Here is a 25,473-nt window from a genome sequence, read left to right on the forward strand (position 1 = left end):
CGCCCGGCTAATTTTTTTGTATTTTTAGTAGAGATGGGGTTTCACCGTGGTCTCGATCTCCTGACCTCGTGATCCGCCCGCCTCGGCCTCCCAAAGTGCTGGGATTACAAGCGTGAGCCACCGCGCCTGGCCCATTTTACTTTCTTAATAAAGTTGCTTTTGCTTTGCACTGAGGACTTGTCCTGAATTCTTTCTTGTGTGAGATCCAAGAACTCTCTCCTGGGGTCTGGATTGGCACCCCTTTCCTGTAACAACTCTATTCCGGGCCCTGACCCCTTCCCCAGGACCAGTCCGCTCACCTCCCTCCCGCCCTGTCCCTGCTGTGGGACACCGCCAGGATTTGGCAGAGGTCCAGTCTGCTGGCGGGGTTCCTTCTTGAATAGGTTGTGTTTGAATATCCAACAAAGAGACCTGCTCATCTTTGATTTTATTTATTAATATTTGATTGACAAATAATAATTGTATTATATTGATGGAGTACAATGTGATGTTCTGATACATGTATACAGTGTGGAAGGATTAAATCAAGCTAATTAACATATCCATCACCTCGCTCCCTTATCCTTCTTCTTTGTGGTGAGACATCTGAAATCAACCTTGTTATTGGGATTTAAATTGAATCATCCTGGTGACTGTCTAGAGTGACAGCACATTGTGGTTTTACTCTACAATTCCTTGAGAAGCAATGGCATTGAATACATTTTCACTTACTTATTGGCCATTTGGTGGTCTTCTGTTGAGACGTGCTGAAGTTTTCTCCCCTTTAAATGGATTTTTTTTTTCAACTTGAGGGATTCTTTATATTTTCTGTGAGAGTTCCTTTGTCAGGTGTACCGTAGAGCAAACATCTTCTTCCAGTCCTGTTTCTTGTCTTTTCCCTATCTTAACAGCATCATTTGATGGACAGAACTTTGTACTTTTGATGAAGTGTAACGACTTTTTATGTTTGCTGTGTTTTGTGTACTAAGACATCATTGCGTAACCCACGGTTGTGCCAATAATCTCTTAATGTTTTCTTCTAGAAGACTCAATGGTCTTTTCTGAACTCATTGCACCCACAGGGGGTTTTCTTGTAAAAATTCACTAATGGCAACACAAATGGTGGTAATGATCATAAAAACAACAGTAGTTAATATTTATTGAAATTACACAATATTCCAGTTGTACTTTCAAAGACTTTACATGTACCAAACATTTAATTTCCATGATAGCAGTCTCGGGTAGATGTGATTCTCCTTATGTATAGATAATGCACATAGTGTCTGGTGCTGGACAGTGCACAGGGGTAGTGAGCCTTTGGCCCAGTGTCTCACAGGGAGGAGGGCGGGGGATGGTGGGGACAACTGGTAGAGTGGGTGCCATGACTAAGGCTTTCTCATGTGTTACATTAGCAGGGCTATTCCACAGATGCCACGGAGTAAAGACAGAATGGTAATGGCAGTCTTTATGTATTCATTAAACTAACCCACACAATAAAAACATCTACACCAAAAACAAGATCATTAAGAAAAAGTGATTTTTCCACTCTTCAAATTTGCCTCTAGAATGACTTCTGATATCCTGTAAGCAGAACAGTGATCAGTGGGCTGGGTGCAGTGGCTCACACCTGTAATCCTAGCACTTTGGGAGGGCAAGGTGGGTGGATCACCTGAGGTCAGGAGTTTGAGACCAGCCTGGACAACATGGTGAAAACTGTCTCTACTAAAAATATAAAAATGAGCCAGGTGTGGTGGTGCATGCCTGTAATCCCAGCTACCGGGAGGCTGAGGCAAGAGAATTGCTGGAACCTGGGAGGTGGAGGTTGCAGTGAGCCAAGACCATGCCACTGCACTCCAGCCTGGGCAAGAGTGAGACTCTGTCTCAAAACAAAACAAAAACAAAAACAAAAACAAAACAAAAAAGACAGTGAGCAGTGAAGGCTTTCTTATGTTAAACTGTACCATGAATTTTCCTTGTGTTGAGGAAGGAATAGATGTAGTCTAGAGGCCTTCCTACATTCTTTGTACAGCAGTCCCCTCTCACCTGAGGGGGGTACATTCCAAGACCCCCAGTCGATACCTGAAACCACAGATAGTACATTTTTTTCCTGTACATATATACGATACTATATACTACATTTTTTCCTGTACATACATATCTAAAGTTGAATTTATAAATTAGGCACAGTAAGAGATTACCAACAATAACTAACAAAATAGAACAATTCTAACAATATATGTAATAAAATTATGTGAACCTATCTCTCTCCCAAAATATCTTATTGTCATGTAGATCTTAGCAACCTCAGTACATGATTTTTTTCTTTTCTTTTTTAAGTTGAGAACTTTCACCTTTTCCCTTAAAAGGAAGCACTCTGTGGCTTCTCTTTGGCATATCCGAATCACCAGCATCACTACTATTGCTCTCTAGGGCCACCGTTAAGCAAAGTAAGGATTGCTTGAGCACAAGCACTGTGATGCTATGATAGTTGGTCCGATCACCAAGACGGCTACTAAGTCACTAGCAGGGTGGGGAGCGTATACAGCGTGGATGTGCTGCACCAAGGGATGAGTCACATCCCGGCTGGAGCCGGACAGCGAGAGATTTCATCACGCTACTCAGAAGGGCACACCATTTGAGACTTACAAATTCTTTATTTCTGGAATTTTCCATTTAATATTTTTGAACTGCAGTTGACTGCAGATAACAGACTGTGGAAAGCGAAACCATAGATACAAGCGGGCTACTGTGTTCAAAAGGCTCTTCAACTGTTGTGGATCCTCTGATGTTCTCGGAGATGGTTTAGGTGGTTACACGCCTTCCCGCACTCCTTACATTCGTAGGATTTTGCCCCACTGTGCGTTTTCTGATGTTGTGTAAGCTGATGGCCATGACTAAAGCTCTTCCCACATTCTGTACACCCATAGGGTTTCACCCCGGTATGAATTCTCTCATGTTTCACGAGGCTCGACCCATAAATGAAAGCCTTCCCACACTCCTTACATTTATACGGGGTTTCGCCCGTGTGGATTCTCTCGTGCTGAGTGAGGTGATAGCCACAATTGAAGGCCTTCCCACATTCTGTGCATTTGTACGGCTTCTCGCCTGTATGTATCCTCTCGTGCTTAACGAGGCTCGAACCCCAGCGAAAGGCCTTCCCACATTCCTTACATTCGTGAGGCTTCTCACCGGTGTGGATCTTCTGATGCTGAGTAAGGTAATTGACTCGAGTAAAGGCCTTCCCACACTCTTGACATTCATAGGGTTTCTCACCTGTGTGAATTCTTTTATGCTGAATGAGGCTTGAACCACAAATAAAGGCCTTCCCACAGTCTTTACACTCGTAAGGCTTCTCCCCGCTATGAATTCGTTTGTGCTGAATAAGTTTGTACACACGGCTGAAGGTCTTCCCACAGTCTTTGCATTCGTAGTCTTTCTCCCCAGTGTGGAATCTCTGGTGCTGAGTGAGCTCATCACCACGCCGAAAGGCCTTTCCACAGTCTTTACATTCATAGGGTTTTTCACCAGTATGAATTCTCTTATGAATAACGAGGCTTGAGCCCCATCGAAAAGCCTTCCCACAGTCTTTACATTCGTAGGGCTTCTCCCCAGTATGAATTTTTTGATGTTGGGTAAGCTGATTGCCCCAACGGAAGGCCTTCTTACATTCTTTACATTCATAAGGTTTCTCGCCAGTATGGATTTTCTGATGTTGACTAAGCTGATAGCCACGACTAAAGGCCTTCCCACAGTCCTTACATTCGAAGGAATTCTCCTTGTGATGTCTCTGATGTGTTCTAGGAGGGGTGCCTTCTCTAGTAGCAGGCCTTTTTACATAATTGATGATCATTTGATTGACATACCTCCCTCTGGAGCGCTGTGGTCTTTCAAGCGTACCTTCGCATATCCAGTTACGGCCAAGGGATTTACTTCTTCTATCTGAATTCCTTTTGGAAGCCCTTATTTCGTGAATGTTTTTTTCTGTAGGTAAACTCTTATTTTCATATGCTGACTCCAAATCTGGGAAAAAAGAACATATTTTCTTTCCTTTAGAGGGACACAAGTACAAACAAACCTAACCACAAACCAAAAACTTGTCTAACAGAAATAAAAATTATCCAGTAGAATAAATGTGAATCACCCAGGGCTCTTGTTAAAATGTAGATTCTACTTCTGGCACAATACTAGATGAGAATTCATTGGAGACATCTGTTTTAAAGTCAAACATGAAAAAGGTCCCGACAATTAGTCCTATTATTTCCTATTTTGAAGATGAAAACAAGTATTTGTAGATGATGTGATGATATACTTGGAAAACCAAAGAAAACCAAATATAGAAGTACTGTAACAAAACAATATGCAGTTGGATAGCTGTGTGTAAAGCATTCTGAAACTGATACACGTATATGTCAGTAGTAGTATTAAAAGTAACTGGGTAGAGGGCCAGGAATGGTGGCTTATGCCTATAATCCCAGCACTTTGGGAGGCCACGGCAGGCGGATCACCTGAGGTCGGGAGTCCCAGACCAGCCTGACCAACATGGAGAAACCTTGTCTCTACTAAAAATACAAAATTAGCCGGGCATAGTGGCGCATGACTGTAATCCCAGCTACTCGGGAGGCTGAGGCAGGAGAATTGCTTGAACCTGGGAAGCGGAGGTTGCAGTAAGCCAAGATCATGCCATTGCACTCTAGCCTGGGCAACAAGCATGAAACTCTGTCTCAAAACAAAAACAAAAACAAAAACAAAAAAAAACAGGCCGGGTGCAGTGGCTCACACTTGTAATCTCAGCACTTTGGGAGGCCAAGGTGGGTGGACCATGAAGTCAGGAGTTCGAGACCAGCCTGGCCAACATGATGAAATCCTATCTGTACTAAAAATACAAACATTAGCTGGGCGTGGTGGTGGGCGCCTGTAATCCCAGCTACTCGGGAGGCTGAGGCAGGAGAATCGCTTGAACCCGGGAGGCAGAGGTTGCAGTGAGCCGAGATTGTGCCACTGCACTCCAGCCTGGGTGACAGATCTAGACTCTGTCTCAAAAAACCAACAAACCCTGTCTCTACTAAAAATACAAAAATTAGCCAGGCATGGTGGCATGTGCCTATAATCCCAGCTACTTGGGAGGCTGAGGCAGGAGAATCGCTCAAACCCGGGAGGTGGAGGTTGCAGTGAGCCGACGGAGTAAGACTCTGTCTCAAAAAAAAAAAAAAAAAAGCAACTGGGTAAAAGAATACAACATTCAAAAGCAACAAAAAAGATAATATACAAGACTAAATTTAATAAAAAATGTGAAAAAGTTTAGAGGAACAATAAGGAAAAGTTGAGAACTTGAGCATCAATAAGGAGGTTAACTGCAAAGGACTGAGAAACAGCAAACGGTTAAATCTGTAAGTTCATAATTACATTACAAAATGTTAAATGGCCAGCTTTGGAGCACGCTAGGAAACCAGACCTTTATTTTAAAAACTGGCAGTTGGCTAGGTGCGGTGGCTCACGTCTGTAATCCCAGCACTTTGGGAGACCGAGGTGGGTGGATTACTTGAGCTCAGGAGTTCAAAACCAGCCTGGGAAACATAGTAAAACCCTGTCTCTACAAAAAAATATAAAAATTGGCCAGGTGTGGTGGTGTACACCTATAGTCCCAGCTACTTGGGAGGCTGAGGTGGGAGGATGGCTTGAGCCCGGAAGCCAAGGCTGCAGTGAGCCCAGACAGCACTACTGCACTCCAGCCTGGGAGTAGAAGTAAGACCCTGTCTCAAAAAAAAAAAAAAAAAAAAAAAAAGAAAAGGAAAAAATACAACATAAAAACTGACAAAGAAAAACAACAAAGTTTTTATCCTTCTTATCCAATATGAACAGTGCCACTGCATGAGCAATTAGCAGATGAAACAAAGTTTCTCTTTAAATTATAACAGCTAATAAATGAAGCGGCAGTGATGGGCACGCACCATTTGAGCCCCCAGTGTAATGAATGCAAGCACTGCCAATGACTGCCCACGGCAAAGAAGAGCTACAACCAGATACCAGGTGCTTCATGGTGGAGACACATTAACAGCACCCAGGAAGCAGTATTGCCAACACCTAGATATAAGAAAAAGAAAATGGGCACTTAAAGTGAGGCTAACCCACTTCCAGGAATGATAAAGGGCAGAGGATCATGTCACCTCTACCCCTGCTACTAAAGGCGTGGCCCACAGACCAGCAGTGCATAAAATGGGCTTAAATATGACAGGAAAAACAAGGTGACAGGGAAATGGGGTGAAGATCAAGTTCATGGTAAGATCTTTCTTTCCTAGAGGCTTTGGGCCTGAGCCTTTGGAGAAAGCTTCTCCAACACCTCAGGCTGTGCCTGTCCCTGCCCAGTGGGGACGCTCTTTGTACGGGCGGCTGACTGGCTCTCACTTTCCTCCGTGTTGTTGTCTTGTCTTTTCCCTCACAACCATCAAGGCTCCTTCCCTTAATTCTATAAGACAATACATCTGGCGTGGCCGGGCGCGGTGGCTCAAGCCTGTAATCCTAGCACTTTGGGAGGCCGAGGTGGGCGGATCACGAGGTCAGGAGTTCGAGACCATCCTGGCCAACATAGTGAAACCCTGTCTCTACTAAAAATACAAAAAAATTAGCAGGGCGTGGTGGCGGGCGCCTGTAGTCCCAGCTACTCGGGAGGCTGAGGCAGGAGAATGGCGTGAACCTGGGAGGCGGAGCTTGCAGTGAGCTGAGATGGTGCCACTGCACTCCAGCCTAGGGGACAGAGCCAGACTCTGACTCAAAAAAAAAAAAAAGACAATACATCTGGCTTAGAAATGATATGCCCTCCTTTAAAAACACGAAATGCTAGAGGACATAGAACTTGAGGAAAAATTCCAAGCTCAAAACTTTAAAAATTCTTTAAAAATCATTTTTATATTTTTTGAGAGGGAGTCTTGCTTTGTCGCCCAGGCTGGAGTGCAGTGGTGTAATCTTGGCTCACTGCAACCTCCACTTCCTGGGTTCAAGCGATTCTCCTGCCTCAGCCTCCTGAGTAGCTGGGACTACAGGCGTGTGCCACCATGCCCGGCTAATTTTTTTTTTTTTTTTTTTTGAGACGGAGTCTTGCTCTGTTGCCCAGGCTGGAGTGCAGTGGCATGATCTTGGCTCACTGCAGCCTCTGCCTCCCGGGTCCCAGCGATTCTCCTGCCTCGGCCTCCTGGGTAGCTGGGATTACAGGCGCACGCCGGCTAATTTTTGTATTTTTAGGAGAGACGTGTTTTCACCATGTTGGCCAGGCTGGTCTTGAAGTCCTGACTTCAGGTGATCTGCCCGCCTTGGACTACCAAAGTGCTGGGATTACAGGTGCGAGCCACCATGCCTGGCCTTAAATTTTTTTTGATTGAGTATTAATCAAATTTATAAGAACCAGAGGTCAAAATGCTATTGAGCCTGGTGCAGTGGCTCACACCTGTAATCCAACCTCTTTGGAAGGCTGAGGTGGGTGGATTGCTTTAGCCCAGGAGTTCAAGATCAGCTTGGGCAACATGGAGAAATCCCATCTCTACAAAAAAACACAACAATTAGCCGGGTGTCGTGGTGTGCACCTGTGGTGCCTGCTACTCAGGGAGATGAGGCGGGAGGATCGCTTGAGTCCAGGAGGTTGAGGCTGCAGTGAGCCATGATCGTGCCACTGCACTCCAGCCTGAGTAACAGAGTGAAAAAAAAAAATCTCCTCTTAAAAAAAAAAAAAAGAAATGCCATACCTCTACCTCCCGGGTTCAAGTGATTCTCCTGCCTCAGCCTCCCAAGTAGCTAGAATTACAGGCATGCGCCACCACACCTGGCAAATTTTTGTATTTTCAGTAGAGATGGGGTTTCACTCTGTTGGCCAGGCTGGTCATGAACTCCTATCCTCATGATCCTTCTGCCTTGGCCTCCCAAAGTCTTGTGATTACAGCAGTAAGCCACCGCACCCGGCCTTATTTTTTATTATATTTGAGACAGAGTCTCGCTCTGTTGCCCAGGCTGCAGCACAGTAGCGCGATCTTGGCTCACTGCAACCTCTGCTTCCCGGGTTCAAATGATTCTCCTGCACCAGCCTCCGGAGTAGCTGAGATTACAGGCATGCGCCACCATGCCCGGCTAATTTTTATATTTTTAGTAGAGACAGGGTTTCACCATGTTGGCCAGGCTGGTCTCTAACTCGTGACCTCCAGTGATCCGCCCACCTCAGCCTCCCAAAGTGCTGGGATTACAGGCGTGAGCGACTGCGCCTGGCCGAGAAAAGGTCATATTTTAAATTTCTGTAGGCATTATGCCTGGAGGAACATGGTGGCTGGCAGCATGGAATCTGGGGACCAAAATTGTTAGATTTGATTCTAGCTCCGGCTCCCTCTGTCTGACCACATCACTTTGTGCCTCGGTATCCTCATCTCCAAAATAGACAATGATTGTGCCTATCTCATCTGCCTGTGAGAATGAAATGAAATGTACTTACACACACAGTGCTTACAACAGTGCATGGCACAGAGTAAGCATTTTATATATATATGTATATATGTATATATTATATATGTACGTATTATATGTATATATTACATATGTACGTATTATATGTATATATTATATATGTACGTATTATATGTATATATTATATATGTACGTATTATATGTATATATATGTGTATATATATAATATGTGTGTGTGTGTGTATATACATATATAAAATATATATATTCCTATTTGTTTGTTTATTGTTTTAGCGATGGGGTCTTGATCTGTTACCCAGCCTGGAGTAGCTAACTATAGCCTTCAATTCCTGGGCTCAAGTGATCCTCCTGCCTCAGTCTTCCGAGTAGCTGGGATTACAGGCAGTGTCACCATAGATGGCTTAGCTATTAATATCATTGTTGTTATTTTTGCTAGAAGAAAAATAAGTTTCCAGAGATGTTTACAAGTTATTGTCATTCAATGTTTAACTCAAAGTTCAGGGATTATAACTTTCAACCTCACTTCAGGTATGATATGTAAGAAATGAAATATGCCTACTTTGGTTTTATACAAATTCTGTTTGTCTAATCTCTTCTACTTCAAACACATAGGCTGGTTTACTAGAACAATTCAGGGCACTGTATCCACATGTTTTCCCTAGATGTGGGTCCCTAGAGTAACACCGACCACCAATAGCAATTTGGGTATAAACATAATCTCATAAGACAAACTGGTTCCTTTGAAGATGGTCATGAAATAAATATCCCAGAATTCCCACTCATTCCACGGACATTAAGGAAGAGAGATGATTACAGGGCGAGTCGACAAAGGTGGGAAGGTAACCGAGGGATGGGAGGGGAAGGTGTGTGATGCTCATGGTCACATCAATAAGGCTCAATACATTCCTTGGGGACAGGAAGAAGAAATTCAACTAGTTTCTTGAAAGGTGGTCCTGAAATTCACAGGGGAGAGCGGATATTCCAGGAAGCAGTCTGAGTTATCTGAGGCGTGCAACTCACCCAGTGAGACCAAGTTACTGTAGTTCTCCAGCATCACATCCCAGTACAGGTCCCTCTGGGCGGAGTTCAGACAGGCCCACTCCTCCTGAGAAAAGTCTATGGCTACATCAGCGAACGTCACCAAACCCTGAAACAGAAACCCACACGTGCATGATGAAATGAAAGGAAACAGCTTCCAGATGAAGGAGACAAGAGGCCACCCTCTGGGTAGGGTGAACGCCGTGAGTAGACTGAACGCCTGTGACATGGGCAAGGGGCGGTAAGGACATCAGTGTAACTGTGACGGAAGCAGAATGCCTGCATGTCACTGAAGAGCTCTACCGCTGCACAGAAAATGACTTGTACTGTGCAGAATCCTCAATTAGTCAAACCTGCCAGGAAGTGGATAAAACAATCCAAGTTTTCTTCTTGTTTACAAGCAGTATCTGCTACGTGCCTACCTTATAAGTTCTCAACAAGTGTGGATTCCTATAGCATTTTTTCTTTTAAGGGGTGAAGAAAAATCAAGATTTTTGTTTAAGATCTTTTATTTTAGAAAATAGGGTTTGCTGGGGCCGGGTGTGGTGGCTCACGCCTATAATCCCAACATTTTGGGAGGCCGAGGCAGGTGGATCACGAGGTCAGGAGATCGAGACCATCCTGGTGGTGAAACCCCGTCTCTACTAAAAATGCAAAAAAATTAGCCGGGCGTGATGGTGGGCGCCTGTAGTCCCAGCTACTCGGGAGGCTGAGGCAGGAGAATGGCGTGAACCTAGAGGGGCAGAGCTTGCAGTGAGCAGAGATCGTGGCACTGCACTCCAGCCTGGGTGACAGAGCGAGACTCTCTCAAAAAAAAGAAAAGAAAATAGGGTTTGCCAGGTGTGGTGGCTCACGCCTGTAATCCCAGCACTTTGGGAGGCCGAGGCAGGAGGATCACCTGAGGTTGGGGGTTTGAGACCAGCCTGATCAACATGCAGAAACCTCGTCTCTACTAAAAATACAAAATTAGCTGGGCGTGGCAGCGCATGCCTGTAATCCCAGCTACTCAGGAGGCTGAGGCAGGAGAATTACTTGAACCCGGAAGGCAGAGGTTGAGGTGAGCCAAGATCGCACCACTGCACTCCAGCCTGGGCAACAAGAGCGAAACTCTGTCCCAAGAAAAAAAAAAGAAAATGGGGTTTGCATGTTTGAATGTTTTCAAGCCTCCAGTTCATCATGCCAAACTCCATTTTAAGCATCTTCCTTTTTTTTTTTTTTTTTGAGACGGAGTCTCGCCCTGTCACCCAGGCTGGAGTGCAGTGGCGCGATCTCTGCTCTCTGCTCACTGCAAGCTCCGCCTCCCGGGTTCACGCCATTCTCCTGCCTCAGCCTCTCCGAGCAGCTGGGACTACAGGCGCCTGCCACCACGCCCGGCTAATTTTTTGTATTTTTAGTAGAGACGGGGTTTCACCGCGGTCTCGATCTCCTGACCTCATGATCCGCCTGTCTCGGCCTCCCAAAGTGCTGGGATTACAAGCGTGAGCCACCGCGCCTGGCCGCATCTTCCTTTTAAGCATTTAAAAAATTCCCACACAGGTAAGTCAGACTGCTTATTACAGTTATTCACTTAGGTTGACCAAAACACCTAAGGCTTTCTCTGATTCTGGGGTATGTGATCATCTCCTACTTCCATACTGGAAGATCTTCATGTTTATTACCATCCATAACCCTGCCTTTCCCCTGTTCCTGATTTTTTTTTTTTTTTTTTTGAGACAGAGTCTTGCTCTGTTGCCCAGGCTGGAGTGCAGTGGCATGATCTTGGCTCACTGCAACCTCCATCTCCTGGGTTCAAGCAATTCTTCTGCCTCAGCCTACCAAGTAGCTGGGATTATGGACACATGCCACCATACCCTGCTAATTTTGGTATTTTTAGCACAGATGAGGTTTTACTATGTTGGTCAGACTGGTTTTGAACTCCTGACCGCAAGTGATCCACCCACCTGGGCCTCCCAAAGTGCTGGGATTACAGGTGTGAGCCACCACGCCCGGCCCCCTGTTCCTGATTTAGAGGATAAGGATGTCAGATGATTTAGAATCATCTTGCGGTCTGAGAGATCCATTCAATAATGAAATTTATCCCCCAGTTTCCCCGGCAGGAACATGACCTTTGTTCAAAGGTCCTAATCACAGCCCCATCCCCTTCCAAAAGTCCCATAAAGCTTGGGATCTGAGCACATACTAAGACAGACCAGCGAATATGAGCATTTCCTCTTTTCTACGCAGAAAACACCATCAGTGGAGGATTTGTTTCTCATGTGGGAACCAACATATCTAACTCATCAAACCACAGGCTTGACTTAAATATTTCCCTCAAAGGACTTTGCTACTTCACTGCTCCAACATTACCCTTGCCAAAAAGGGGAGCAAATAGGAGATACTTAATCACCTGCTCAGTGATTTCCCAAAAAGGCAGACGCGGAGCTATGTAGCATTATCATTCACTGGAATAGAAAGAACTGGGAAATAGGTAATTATAAAGAGCTGGACTAGATATAAAAGGCTTCAGATAATTCACAAGCAGATGCACAAAACACAAATATCATAGCTCAAGAAGGAAAGAGAAATACACACTTACCTGGGCCATTGTTTTAGAATTGAAGAACTGATCAGTCTTCTTGGGGTTTCCACTGAAGAAGACACAAATTCTGAGAGGCTAGAGCTAGGGGTGGAAAAAAAAGAGATTAAAACCAGGTGCACCCAGGGTCCCCACAGTGATGTCATATGACCGTTTGGTTCCTCTGTCTTGGCTTCCCAACACAAACACATAACTGTGACATATCTGGGAAAGGTGAAGAGTATCATGGATCAGGCCAGGCGCGGTGGCTCACACCTGTAATCCCAGCACTTTGGGAGGCCGAGGCGGGTGGATCACAAGGTTAGGAGATCGAGACCATCTTGGCTAACATGGTGAAACCCTGTCTGTACTAAAAATACAGAAAATTAGCTGGATGTGATGGCACGTGCCTGTAGTCCCAGCTACTTGGGAGGCTGAGGCAGGGGAATCACTTGAACCCAGGGGAGGCGGAGGTTGCAGTGAGCTGAGATTGCATCACTGCACTCCAGCCTGGTGACAGAGCAAGATTCTGTCTCAAAAAAAAAAAAAAAAAAAAAAAATGTATCACGGATCAAACCTAAACCAAACTCTCAATGAAACCTCAGGAAACCTAGCTGCATGCAGCAGAGGAGGCTTTACTTTTTTTTTTTTTTTTGCCTCAAAGACAGGCCCAGACAATTTAACAGGAGGACTTCATTTCTGGCCAGCTCCCTACTGGGGACGGATGGGTGGGATGTAGTAAAGAATGTGGACTTGCCTAAAAAGTAGTCTGGCCTTTGCCCTCTGGTGCTGAAAGGTAATCTATATTACCTCTAAGAGGAATGTCTTTGTTTCTGATGGGGGCTTGCTACGCCAGAAATACTAATCGAGGGATTCAGGGTAGGAGCTTTCGGTCACGCAGTATCAGCTGACCTGGACACTGAGATTAACCATGTAGACAATCAATCAACCAACCAGTCAATCATGTCTACATGCTGAAGCCCCAATAAAAACTTCCAACATCAGAGCTTTGGTGAGCTTCTCTAGTTGGCGATAGTTGGTGCCTGTTGTCACACATCAAAGACAGCAGAGTAATGAGTCCTGACTCCACAGGGAGAGGACACCAGAAGCTCTGTGTCTGGAACCCTCCTGGACTTCAACTTACGTACTTCTTTTTTTTTTTTTTCTTGAATGGAGTCTCGCTCTGTTGCCCAGGCTGGAGTGCAGTGGCACGATCTAGGCCTACCACAACCTCTGCCTCCCGGGTTCAAGCGATTCTCCTGCCTCAGCCTCCTGAGTAGCTGGGACTATAGGCACACGCCACTATGCCCAGTTAATTTTTGTATTTTTAGTAGAGATGGGGTTTCACCATGTTGGCCAGGCTGGTCTCGAACTCCTGACCTCGTGATCTGCCCTCCTCGGCCTCCCAAAGGGTTGGGATTACAGGCATGAGCCACCGCACCTGGCCATGTACTTCTTTCCTTGGGTGATGACAATCTATATCCTTTCCTTGTAATAAACTGTAACTATGAGCATAACATCTCTCAGTGAATTCTGTGGGTCCTTTTAGTGAATCGTTTTTTTGTTGTTGTTTTTAAGACAGGGTCTCATTCTCACCCAGGCTAGAGTGCAGTGGTATAATCTCAGCTCACTGCAGCCTTGACTTCCTGGGCTCAAGCAATCCTCCCACCTCAGCCTCCCGAGTAGGTGGGATTACAGGTTGCACCACTGCACTTGGCTAATTTTTTTTTTTTTTTTTGGTAGAGATTGGGTCTCACTATATTTCCCAGGCTGGTCTTGAACTCCTGGCCTCAAGTGATCTTCCCACCTTTAGCTTCCCAAGGTGCTGGGATTATAGGCATGAGCCACCATGCCTGGCTCTAGTGAACTGCTGAACCTGAGGGTAGTTTGAGGAATCCCCCCCAACCTTGCACTGGTGTCAGAAGTGAGGCTGGTCTTCTCTGCAGACTGTGCCCAAAAGCCTCTAGATTAGCTAACTCTGGACAGGGGGATTGTGATCTAGGATCAGACAGTGGGTGCTTAGAGTATTTAGTCTCATTCTGAGCCCACCCTGGTCCCTCCAGACAAGCTTCCAGGGTGAACAAGGGCTGTATTATCCAAACTTGGGCCTCTTCTGGCCTCTAGACTGGGTGATGTTACTCAAAACATGGCAGGTGGACAAGAAACTGCTCAGGTAATATACAGAACTTTTTTTTTTTTTTTGTATACCAGAGGTGATATCTGAGAGCACTTTTGAGTCCAGAAAAGCTGACAGCATAATTACACACAGAATATCAAAGTAAAATAGTAAATGGTTACTGAATGTTAAGTTAGAAAAACTATTTAAAGACATGAGAGAGATTTCAGACATACTCTCAGTAGAAAAGTTAGGTTACCAAAACAGAATGACACAATAACATTTGTAAAATTCCATATATAAAAATACACACACACACGCATCTGTCTATATATACACATACACATACACATGTATATATATGGAGAGAGAGGGAGAGGAAGAGAGAGGGAAGGAGGGAACGCAGAACCATACACGCTGACAAACCAACGGTAAGATACCAGTAGAAAAATATATAAAATAGAGATATAAAAACAGAGAAATAGAAAGTAGAGAAACAGAAAGAAAAAGTCCGGGAAGTTCTACGACCCCTTATGCATAACAGTTAACAGAATGAACTGGAAACTGCCATCCTTAGGCTGCTCCCAACACTGGCCTGTGGCATCTGAAAACCAGATCCGAGTGTTCTCACTCTTCTTTCACATGTAAGAGTGGCTTGCTGTGCCTAAACTGAGCCTGGTTCCCTGCTAACCTGTCCTATGCAACCTCTCCCTCTGCTGATTTTGCTTTGTATCCCTTCACTGGAATAAATCAGTATAAACGATGTGGTTTACACGGAACCCTTGGTTTCCTCCGGGAGTCCAGAAGGTTCAGATAGTGCGCGGCAGTCAGTGCATGAACCCTGATCAAAACCTTGCACTACCATACAAAAATCAGCTGGGCCTGGTGGCGGGCGCCTGTAATCCCAGCTACTTGGGAGGCTGAGGCAGGAGAATCACCTGGACCCAGGGGGCAGAAGTTGCAGTGAGCCGAGATCGCGCCGCTTCACTCCAGCCTGGGCAAAAGAGCAAAACTCCAACTCCAAACCAAACCAAACCAACCTTGCACCACCAGACTCTGGTGAGCTTCCCTGGTCGACAACATGGAACAGGTGTTGCCACAATGAGATGCTGGATGAGCCAGGCATGTCCAGTGTGATGCCCCTGGGAGAGGACTGAGGAAGAGGGAGCCTGGTTCCCTGCTAACCTGTCCTATGCAACCTCTCCCTTGGCTGGTTTTGCTTTGTATCCCTTCACTGGAATAAATCAGTCATGAGTAGGTCTAGATGGTGAGTCCTGTTGAGTCCATCTAGAGAAACAAGGAACCTGATGGTGGTCTTGACAACTCCTCACACACCCTGTGATCTTGAGTTTCTTCATTTAAGTGCACCTATTTGTTGCAACAAAAGGCATGCATTCCCTTATCAAATATAAATGTATATTGATTTGAAATGTAGTCAGAGGCAATTAGACTCTCCAAAGACAAAGAAGGTTTCTTTTTTTTCTTAAAAAGTCTACTGCTAGCCATGGTGGCTCATGCCTGTAATCCCAGCACTTTGGGAGGCCGAGGCGGGTGGATCACCTGAGGTCAGGAGTTTGAGACCAGCCTCGTCAACATGGCGAAACCCCATCTCTACTAGAAAAATACAAACATTAGCTGGGTGTGGTGGTGCGTGCCTGTAATCCCAGCTACTCGGGAAGCTGAGGCATAAGAATTGCTTGAACTCAGGAGGTGGAGTTTCCAGTGAGCCCAGATCGTGCCACTGCACTCCGGCTTGGGTGACAGACTGAGACTCTGTCTCAAAAAGAAAAAAAATAAAAAATAAAAAAGGATAAAAGACAAAAAAAGGCCAGACGTAGTGGTTCACACTTGTAATGCCAACACTGTGCTTTGTGGGGCCACGGTGGGCGGACTGCTTGAAGCCAGGAGTCTGAGACCAGCCTGGGCAATATAGCAAGACCCCATCTCTACAAAAAATTTAAAAAGGAAAAAAATTACACAAGGTATAAAGCCTAGAAAATAAATTCCATTTATCCCAACAAAGAGTCAGTACATTCAGAATTACCTGGTCATGAATTATCAGTGGCTATCCTCAGAATGATGTTCCCTTCCTGGCACTCCTCTGAGTGTGTGACCTGGAATTCTCCACCGGCCTTGACCACAGGCTGTCTTGAGCTTCTTCTATTTAGTTTCCCTTGCTGGATTATAAACACTGTACAGGCAGCAGCTGAGTCCACTGAATCAGACTCATTCCAAGCACTAATAGCCACAGCATCTGGCATATTGCAGGCACTGAACAAATGTCTAATTTTGACTCAAAATTCCACATTCTGGAATTTATGACAAGGAAACAGCTATAGTAGTCTATGAATGCATGCCTAAGAATGTTCAAAAAATCAGTTTTTTCTAGGAAAGATTGTCTTTTAAACTGAGATAAATGTAGATACACATGTAGTTATAAGAAATACTAGAGAGTGGGGCCGGGCGCGGTGGCTCACGCCTGTAATCCCAGCACTTTGGGAGGACGAGGCAGGCGGATCACGAGGTCAGGAGATCGAGACCATCCTGGCTAACACGGTGAAACCCCGTCTCTACTAAAAATACAAAAATTAGCCGGGCGTGGTGGTGGGCGCCTGTAGTCCCAACTACTCAGGAGGCTGAGGCAGGAGAATGGCGTGAACCTGGGAGGCGGAGCTTGCAGTGAGCCGAGATCGCGCCACTGCACTCCAGCCTGGGTGACAGCGAGACTCCGTCTCAAAAAAAAAAAAAAAAAAAAAAAAAAAAAAAAAAAAAAAAAAAAAAGAAATACTAGAGAGTGGTCTTTTGTACCCTTGACCTGATTTATGCCAACTGTGACACCTTGCAAAATAACAGTAAAATATCACAACCAGGACAATGATAACAACCCATGGATCTTATCCAGATTTTCCAGCAGATAATGCTTAATAATGAAAACAATTGAAATATCTCATAGTAGAGCCTGGGTGACAGAGCAAGACTTCTTCTCGGCGGCAGGGGGTGTGGAATCCAGCTTACAGAACCTATTCTGAGAAGACGCCAACTTGCAAACATTAGCAAGAGGGTGAAGCTGGTTTTTTTTGTTTTTTTGTTTTTTTGTTTTTTGAGACAGTCTCACTGTTGCTGAGGCTGGAGTGCAGTGGCGTGATCTCCACTCACTACAGCCTCCGCCTCCCGAGTTCAAGCGATTCTCCTGCCTCAGTCTCCTGAGTAGCTGGGATTACAGGCGTGCGTCACCACGCCTGGTTATTTTTTGTATTTTTAGTAGAGATGGGGTTTCACCACGTTGGCCAGTATGGTCTTGAACTCCTGACCTCGTGATCTGCTCACCTCAGCCTTCCAAAGTGCTGGGATTACAGGCATGAGCCACAGTGCCCGGAATTTTTTTTTTTGCTTTTTAAGATTTGCTTTTTGAGATGAGCTTGTTGCCCAGGCTGGAGTACAGTGGAGCGATCTTGGCTCACTGCAACCTCCACCTCCCAGGTTCAAGCGATTCTCCTACCTCAGCCTCCCAAGAAGCTGGGATTATAGGCACTTGCCACCATGCTTGGCTAGTTTTTGTATTTTTAGTAGAGATGGGATTTCACCATGTTAGCCAGGCTGGTCTCGAACTCCTGACCTCAGGTGATCCACCCGCCTTGGCCTCCCAAAGTGCTGGGATTACAGGCATAAGCCACTGCGCCCAGCGTGAACCTTGTGTTCTATGTGAAATGGAAGATACATGTGAACATTTTTAACTATTGCCATCTTATCACCTTATCTTGCAAATGTTACTTACACAGTCTTTATTTGTTACTTGTATCTATAACCTTGCTAATGTTACCCAGAAAGTCCATATTTGTAAGGCACCTGATGATTACTTAAAATTTATCAGTGATTACTGTCATGTTCTGGGAAAGAAACATTACAATTCTAGAATGTCTAGTTATTTTATTTTATTTTTTGAGACAGAGTCTTGTTCTGTCATCCAGGCTGGAGTGCTGTGGCACAATCTCAGCTCACTGCAACCTCCACCTCCCAGGTTCAAGCACCTCTCCTGCCTCAGCCTCCCAAGTACCTGGGATTACAGGCGCGTGCCACTACGCCTGCCTAATTTTTGTATTTTTTGTAGAGATGGGGTTTCACCATGTTGACCAGGCTGGTTTCGAACTCCTGACCTCAGGTGATCTACCTGCCTCAGCCTCCCAAAGTGCTGGGATTACAGGCACAAGCCACTGCGCCCGGCCTCCTAGTTTTTTTTTGAGATGGTCTCACTCTTTCACCCAGGCTGGAGGGCAGTGGTGGGATCACGGTTCATTGCAGTCTTAACCTCCTGGGCTGAAGGGATCCTCCCACTTCAGCTTCCTAAGTAGCTAGGACCATAGGCACATACCACCACGCCTGGCTAATTTTTTTAATTTTTGGAGAGATGAGGTCTCACTATGTTGCTCAGGTTGGTCTCAAACTCCTGGCCTCAAGCAATCACTCCACCTTAGAATCTTTAATTTTAAAGGCTGTCTTTCTTGATAATTTGCTGCTATAGATTAGATTTAAAACTAGATTTAAAGAGTCTCTGGCGTAGTCACATGATTAATTAGCAAAATTCCATGCTCCAGAAAGAAAACACATACATGCTTAAAGGCAAAAACGAGGACTAGAAACGGTAATTACCTCTGGATTGTACAATTATGGGTAATTTAGAGAGTTTTCTCTAAGAGCTCCTTAGGGACTAATTTTTTTTTTCCCCACCAGGCCTGAATTAATCCCATTATAAGAAATTTAACGAGATAGTCCCAAATTAAAAGAAAATACCAAACACAAACATAGTTATGGGGGAGCAGGCACACTGTAGTCATTAAGGAAACTCTGAATGAATAGGCCTGCCTCTCAAATGTGTGTATGTGTGTACACATATTTTGAGACAGGGCCTCACTCTGTCACCACTGGAGTACGGTGGCGTGAACCCAGCTTACTACAGCTTCGATCTCCTGGGTTCAAGTGATCCTCCCACCTCAGCGTCCCTAGTAGCTGGGACGCATTACCATGCCTGGCTAACTTTTGTTTTTGTAGAGATGGGATCTTGCCATTTTGTCCACTTCTCAAATGTGTCTCTATGGTAATTCCAGTACTTTCAAATATGTTACCTTGTATGGCAAAGGAAAATTAAGGTTGCAGATGGACTTAAAATGGATAATCAGCTGCCTCTAAGTTACGGAAGATTCTCTTGAGTTATAGAAGCAAGTGCAATGTAATGAGTCCTTAAACTTAGAAGAGGAGGGTCAGAGTGATGTGACGGAACGACCTGTCTTTTTAGGCTTTGGTCATGGAAGAAGGGGTCGCGAACTAGGGAGTGTGGGCGGCGTCTAGAAGCCAGCCAAAAGCAAGGACATAGAATATCTCCTAGAGCCTCTAACACCCTGGTTTTAGCCTGGTGAGACCCACTTCAGACTTCTGACCTCTATGACAGTAAGATAATACACTTGGGTTGTATTAAGCTAATAATCCACAGTAATTTGTTAAAACAGCAAAAATAAACTGATATAAGGCCTAATATTGAAAAAGTGTGTCACTGAAACAGGCATAACCTTCCTGTTATGGAACATCCTTTCACTGTGTCTCAGTAATACAATCAGACCTTGTGATATAATTTTGTGTATGTTTGTGTATATGTGTGTCTATCTGTGGGTATGTGTGTGTTTATATATATATGGTGTGTGTATATATATACATATGTATGATGTGTATGTGTGTGTATACAGTGTGGGTGTATATATATATGTGTGTATATATATGGTGTGTGTATGTATATGGTGTGGATGTGTATATGTATGTGTGTATATATATGGTGTGTGTATACATGTCTGTGTATGTGTGTGTATGGTGTGGGTATATATATATGTGTATATATGTGTGTATGGTGTGTGTGTATATATGTAGGTGTGTATATGTTTGTATATATGAGGTATGTGTATGGGGTGTGTGTGCGTATACGTGTGTGTATATATATATGATGTGTGTATATATGTGTGTATGGCATGTATATGTGTGTTTATGGTGTGTGTGTGTATGATGTGGCTATATGTGTGTGTATATATGTGTATGTATGGCATGCGTGTGTATATGCTCGTGTGTATGGTATGTATATGTGTATATGTGTGTATATGTATATGCATGTTATGGTGTGTGTATATATGTGCGTGTATATGTGTATATGTATGTATATATGGGGTGTGTGTGCATGTGTGTATGGTGTGTATATACGTAGGTGTGTATAGGTGTGTACATATGGGGTGTGTGTATATGCGTGTATGGTGTGTACATGTGTGTGTATATATGTAGGTGTGTATATCTGTGTATATATGAGGTGTGTATATGTGTATGGTTTTTATATGTGTGTATATATGTAGCTGTGTATATGTGTATATATGGGATGTGTGTGTATATGTGTGTATATATGGGGTATGTGTGTGTACATGTGTGAATGTGTATATATGTATATACGTAGGTGTGTATGTGTGTATATATGGGGTGTGTATATGTGTGTATATATGGGGTGTGTGTGTATATGTGTGTATATATGGGGTGTGTGTATATATGTAGGTGTGTATATATGTGTATGGTGTGTGTGCATGTATGTATGGTGTGTATATGTGTATATATGGTGTGCGTGATATGATGTGTATATGTGTGTACATGTAGGTGTGTATATATGGACTATGTGTGTGTATATGTAGGTGTGTATGTGTGTATATATGGGGTATGTGTGTACATGTGTGAATGATGTGTATATATGTGTGTATATAGTAGGTGTGTATATGTGTGTATATATGGGGTGTGTGTATATGTGTGTATATATGTAGGTGTGTATATATGTGTATATATGGTGTGTGTGCATGTGTGTATGGTGTGTATATATGTAGGTGTGTATATGTGTATATATGGTGTGTACAAGGTGTATATATGTATATGTAGGTGTGTATGTGTGTATATTTGGGTTATGCGTATGTGTGTATGGTGTGTATATATGGGTTATGTGTATGTGTGTATGGTGTGTATATATGTGTCTCTACATGTAGGTGTGTGTGTATGGGGTGTGTTTATGTGTGTATGGTGTATATATGTGTGTATATATGTAGGTGTGTATATGTGTGTATATATGGGGTATGTGTGTGTATACGTGTGTATGGTGTGTATATATGTAGGTGTCTATATGTATGTATATATGGGGTATGTGTGTGTCTGTATGTTCTTGTCCTTGGTTCTTGACTCATAATTCCATAACCCTTGGTACAGTCTTAATGTTACGGCACTTTCAGCCTCAGAAGCAGGCCTCGGGAAGCAGAATCTCTGTCTCTCTCATCTTCTCTTGCCCTCCTTTCACCTGCCCAAAGCAGGACTCTCACTCCAGAGAGGGTCCTGCCCTGTACCTGTAGGAAGGAACGCTGCACTGAGAGACCAAGAAGAATCTGAACAGACAGGCCTTGAGTTTCCCCACTCAGTCTATTAGATTAGATCAACTCTATTTGTCCAATCACATTTCAACACATTCGTGCATGCTTCAGTCACACCTGTCCAATGAAGTCTCCACAAAAGGCCTAAGAAGACAGGGTGAGGAGAGCTTCTGGACAGCTGAACAAGAGGCGGCTGCTAGGAAGCTACGAAAGAACTCATCCACGTGCTGAAAAGGTGGCACACCCCAATTCCATGGGAACAGAAGCTCCTGTGCTTGGGACTCTTCCAACCCTAGCCCTACATATCTCTTCAATCTGGCTGTTCATTAGTATCCTTTAAAATATCCTTTGTAATAAACTGGTATATGCGTTTCCCTGAATTCTGAGTCAATCAAATACATTAATAGAAGCCAAAGAGTATAAGAACCCCAACCTGTAGAGGGTTGGCAAAAGGTCCCAGAGGCCTCGTCTTGTGGCTAGCGGGGCAGAGTGGGACAGTCTTGCTCACAGCCTGTGGAATCTGATGCCATCTGCAGGTAGTGTCAGAACTGAACTGCAGGACATCCAGCTGCTGTCCACTACAGCTTGCTTCTCCCCACACATTTAGTCACAAAGCTTTTTTTTTTTTTTTTTTTTTTTGAAACACAGTCTTGCTCTGTCACCCAGGCTGGAGTGCGGTGGCGTGATCTCAGCTCATCACAGGTTCACAGCCTCCCAGGTTCAAGCGATTCCCCTTCCTCAGCCTCCTGAGTAGCTGGGATTACAGGCATGTGCCATCACACCCAGCTAATTTTTGTATTTTTAGTAGAAACAGGGTTACACCATGCTGGCCAGGCTGGTTTCGAACTCCTGGCTTCAAGTGATCTACCCGCCTCGGCCTCCTAAAGTCCTGGGATTACAGGTGTAGGCCACCGCACCCGGCCAAGTCACAAAGTTTTCTGTGTTGATTATTGTTGTGGTGTGAGAGAAGAAAAATGAGTTGGTTTTGTACATTGACCCTAAGCACAATACTGTACCTAAACAGCCTCTGAAGATACCTGATAAACTAAGTATTTTATTCCTCCCCAGATTCCTATATTGAAATTCTGTTCCCCAACGTGATGGTATTAAGACATGAGGCCCTTGGAAGGTGATTAGGACATGAGCGAGGAGTGCTCAGCAACAGGACTAGTGCCTTATAAAAAGGATCCCAGAGAGCTCTCAGCTCCCTTTCACCATGTGTGGACATGGCACAAGGGTGGTTGCCTGCAACCTGGAGGAGGGCCTCACCAGAACCTGCTTGCACTGGCACCCTGGTCTCAGACTTCCAGCTTCCAGAACTGTGAGAAATAAATGCTTGCTATGGCTGGACACAGTGGGTGATGCCTGTAATCCCTGCAATTTGGGAGGTGGAAGTGGGAGGATTGCTTGAGCTCAGGAGTTTGATACCAGCCTGGGCAACATGGCAAGACCCTGTCTCTACAAAATATTAAAAAATTGGCTGGGTGTGGCGCCTCACGCCTGTAATCCCAGCACTTTGGGAGGCTGAGGCAGGCAGACTGCTTGAGCTCAGGAGTTGACGACCACCCTGGGCAACATGGTGAAACATCGTATCTACCAAAAAAACAACAAAAAAGAGCCAGGTGTGGTGGCTCACACCTGTAGTCCCACCTACTCAGAAGGCTGAGGTGGGAGGATTGCTTGAGCCCAGAAAGCAGAGGTTGAAGTGAGCCGAGATCGTGCCACTGCACTCCAACCTGGATGACAAGGCGAGACCCCATCTCAAAATAAAAATAAAAATATACAGCCACGTGTGGTGGCACACACCAGTAGCCCCAGCTACTTGGGAGGCTGGGATGGGAAGATTGCTTGAGCCCAGGGGGCTGAGGTTGCAGTGAGCTATGATCACACCACTGCACTCCAGCCGGGATGACAGAGTGAGACCCTGTCTCAAAAACAAAACAAAACAAAACGAAAACAATAAAAAAGGCCCAACACGGTGGCTCACATCTTGTAATCCAAGCACTTTGTGAGGCCAAGGTGGGAGGAGAGCTTGAGCTCATGAGATCAAGACCAGCCTGGGCAACATAGTGAGACCCTGTCTCTTAAAAAAAAAATTAAAAAAAAAATAAAAAGTTTGCCCTTTTAGTCACACAGTCTATGGTACTTTGTTATAACAGACTGAATCAACTAAGACAAGAATTAAGAAGTGTGTGCAAAACAGATAAAAGACAGTTTAGTACAGAGAATGTGCTTAATAAGTGTGACCAGGATCCTCTCTTCCTTCACTGAATAATCAATCGTCATGTTGGATAGGATATTTACAAAATGTCTAATTCAATGGGTTTTTTTTTTTTTTTTTTGAGACGGAGTCTCGCTCTGCCACCCAGGCTGGAGTGCAGTGGCACGGTCTCGGCTCACTGCACTCCGCCTCCCGGGTTCACGCCATTCTCCTGCCTCAGCCTCCTGAGTAGCTGGGACTACAGGTGCCCGCCACCACGCCCGGCTAATTTTTGTATTTTTACTAGAGACGGAGTTTCACCGTGTTAGCCAAGATGGTCTCGATCTCCTGACCTTGTGATCTGCCCACCTCGGCCTCCCAAAGTGCTGGGATTACAGGCGTGAGCCACTGCGCCCGGCCGACTGAGTCTTATAAACACATATGATTTAATAAAAAAAAAAAAAAAAGATACTCACTTGACCTAAGATGTTTAACGATTCGTTTTCCTCCTCGGGGATGTTTTTTCTGAAGGATGCTGGCCTGGGGGAAACAGAACCAGAAGGGTAACATCTGCCATACCTAATAAAACCAATGAGAAATACGAGGGCCCCGAGATGGAGTTTCTGGGAGATTCCTGAAGAGCACGCTGTGGTGACTGAGATGATGAAGCGTGGAGCTGCCCCTCTCCCTGTCTCCCACATCAGGGACCTGTCCCTCTACAGGAGGAATTCTACTCCTGAGGCCACCGTCTCCTGTCACTCAGGCGGCCTGCATGGACAGCACTTCTGGCTCTGAAAGCGTCACCTCATGGCTGTTTCTGCCTTCTCGTTGGTGAATTTCCTGGCGAGGCTCAGGCGCTCACGTCCCTCCGCGGCCCTTGTTCTCAGGCAGGTACCGCTTGGTTAGGAGGTGAAGGCAGGGGAAGCAGCAGAGACGCTGGAGCTACAGGCTGTGCTGTCACACACACCTGCGTCACCCAGAAGGCCCGATCACCCATCCCAGCACAGAGACGCTGGAGCTACAGGTTGTGCTGTCACACACACCTGCGTCACCCAGAAGGCCCGATCATCCATCCCAGCATAAGCCTGCACAGATGGCTCAGCCTTACCACAGCACACACTGTCCTGAGACATATCTGCGCCCCCCATACCCACTAACGCTCAGCACGGCCACGCTGCCGGCCCCGCCACCCCACACAGTGCAAAGGCACATCCGTGGGCCACGGAGACCCGTCCTGATCGCCGCCCCTACATATCCCCCAGAACGCACCTCACAGAACAGAGTCCCAGGGACGCACTGCCGAGGTTCACAGGTGCGGGTTCCGTCGCCCCAAAGCCTCGGGAGCACCCCCGGCCCTAGTTATGGGGAGAGCCCGGCTGCATCACCCCACACTCTCTCCAGCAAGTGCGTCACCGCTAGAAGCTCTGTGCCCGTCTTCCCTTGGAGCCATGGGCGCCAATCTCACCTGCGCGGACTGGCGGAGACACAGCGGTTGCGTCACTGGTGCAGAAGCGCACCCAGCACGGCCCCCCTCACCCCCAATGACGCTCGCGTGCACCCGTGTCACAGTTACGGGGTATAGAGCCGCCGCGTCAGCCTCGCACTCCCACGCAAGTGCGTCGCACAGTTGGTCCCGCCACCCATGGAGGCCAGCGCGCATGCGCACCCCGGACTCGGGCCCGGCCTCGCGCACCCCGGA

The 25,473-nt window shown here is 45.5% G+C and overlaps 1 protein-coding gene across 5 annotated transcripts in view; it reads right to left on the reverse strand.

The window, feature by feature from the left end:
* Window positions 1-410: 410 nt before the first annotated feature.
* The window catches only part of ZNF331 (zinc finger protein 331), a 59,670-nt gene continuing 34,607 nt past the window's right edge, over window positions 411-25,473 (reverse strand). For 3 of the 5 annotated variants that reach the window (XM_030819749.1, XM_012500148.2, XM_003259723.2), the window contains 4 exons: window positions 24,251-24,314; window positions 12,053-12,136; window positions 9,460-9,586; window positions 411-3,999 (listed from right to left, as the gene is read on the reverse strand). In XM_030819749.1, the coding sequence (XP_030675609.1) occupies window positions 2,744-3,999; window positions 9,460-9,586; window positions 12,053-12,061 (1,392 nt within the window). In that variant the 5' untranslated portion in view covers window positions 12,062-12,136; window positions 24,251-24,314 and the 3' untranslated portion in view covers window positions 411-2,743. Of the gene's footprint in view, window positions 4,000-9,459; window positions 9,587-12,052; window positions 12,137-24,250; window positions 24,315-25,043; window positions 25,435-25,473 lie in introns of those variants that run through there. The other 2 variants (XM_003259725.4, XM_003259729.4) reach the window with 2 other exon arrangements.

Source organism: Nomascus leucogenys, chromosome 10, assembly GCF_006542625.1.
Source record: "Nomascus leucogenys isolate Asia chromosome 10, Asia_NLE_v1, whole genome shotgun sequence".
Taxonomy (NCBI): domain Eukaryota; kingdom Metazoa; phylum Chordata; class Mammalia; order Primates; family Hylobatidae; genus Nomascus; species Nomascus leucogenys.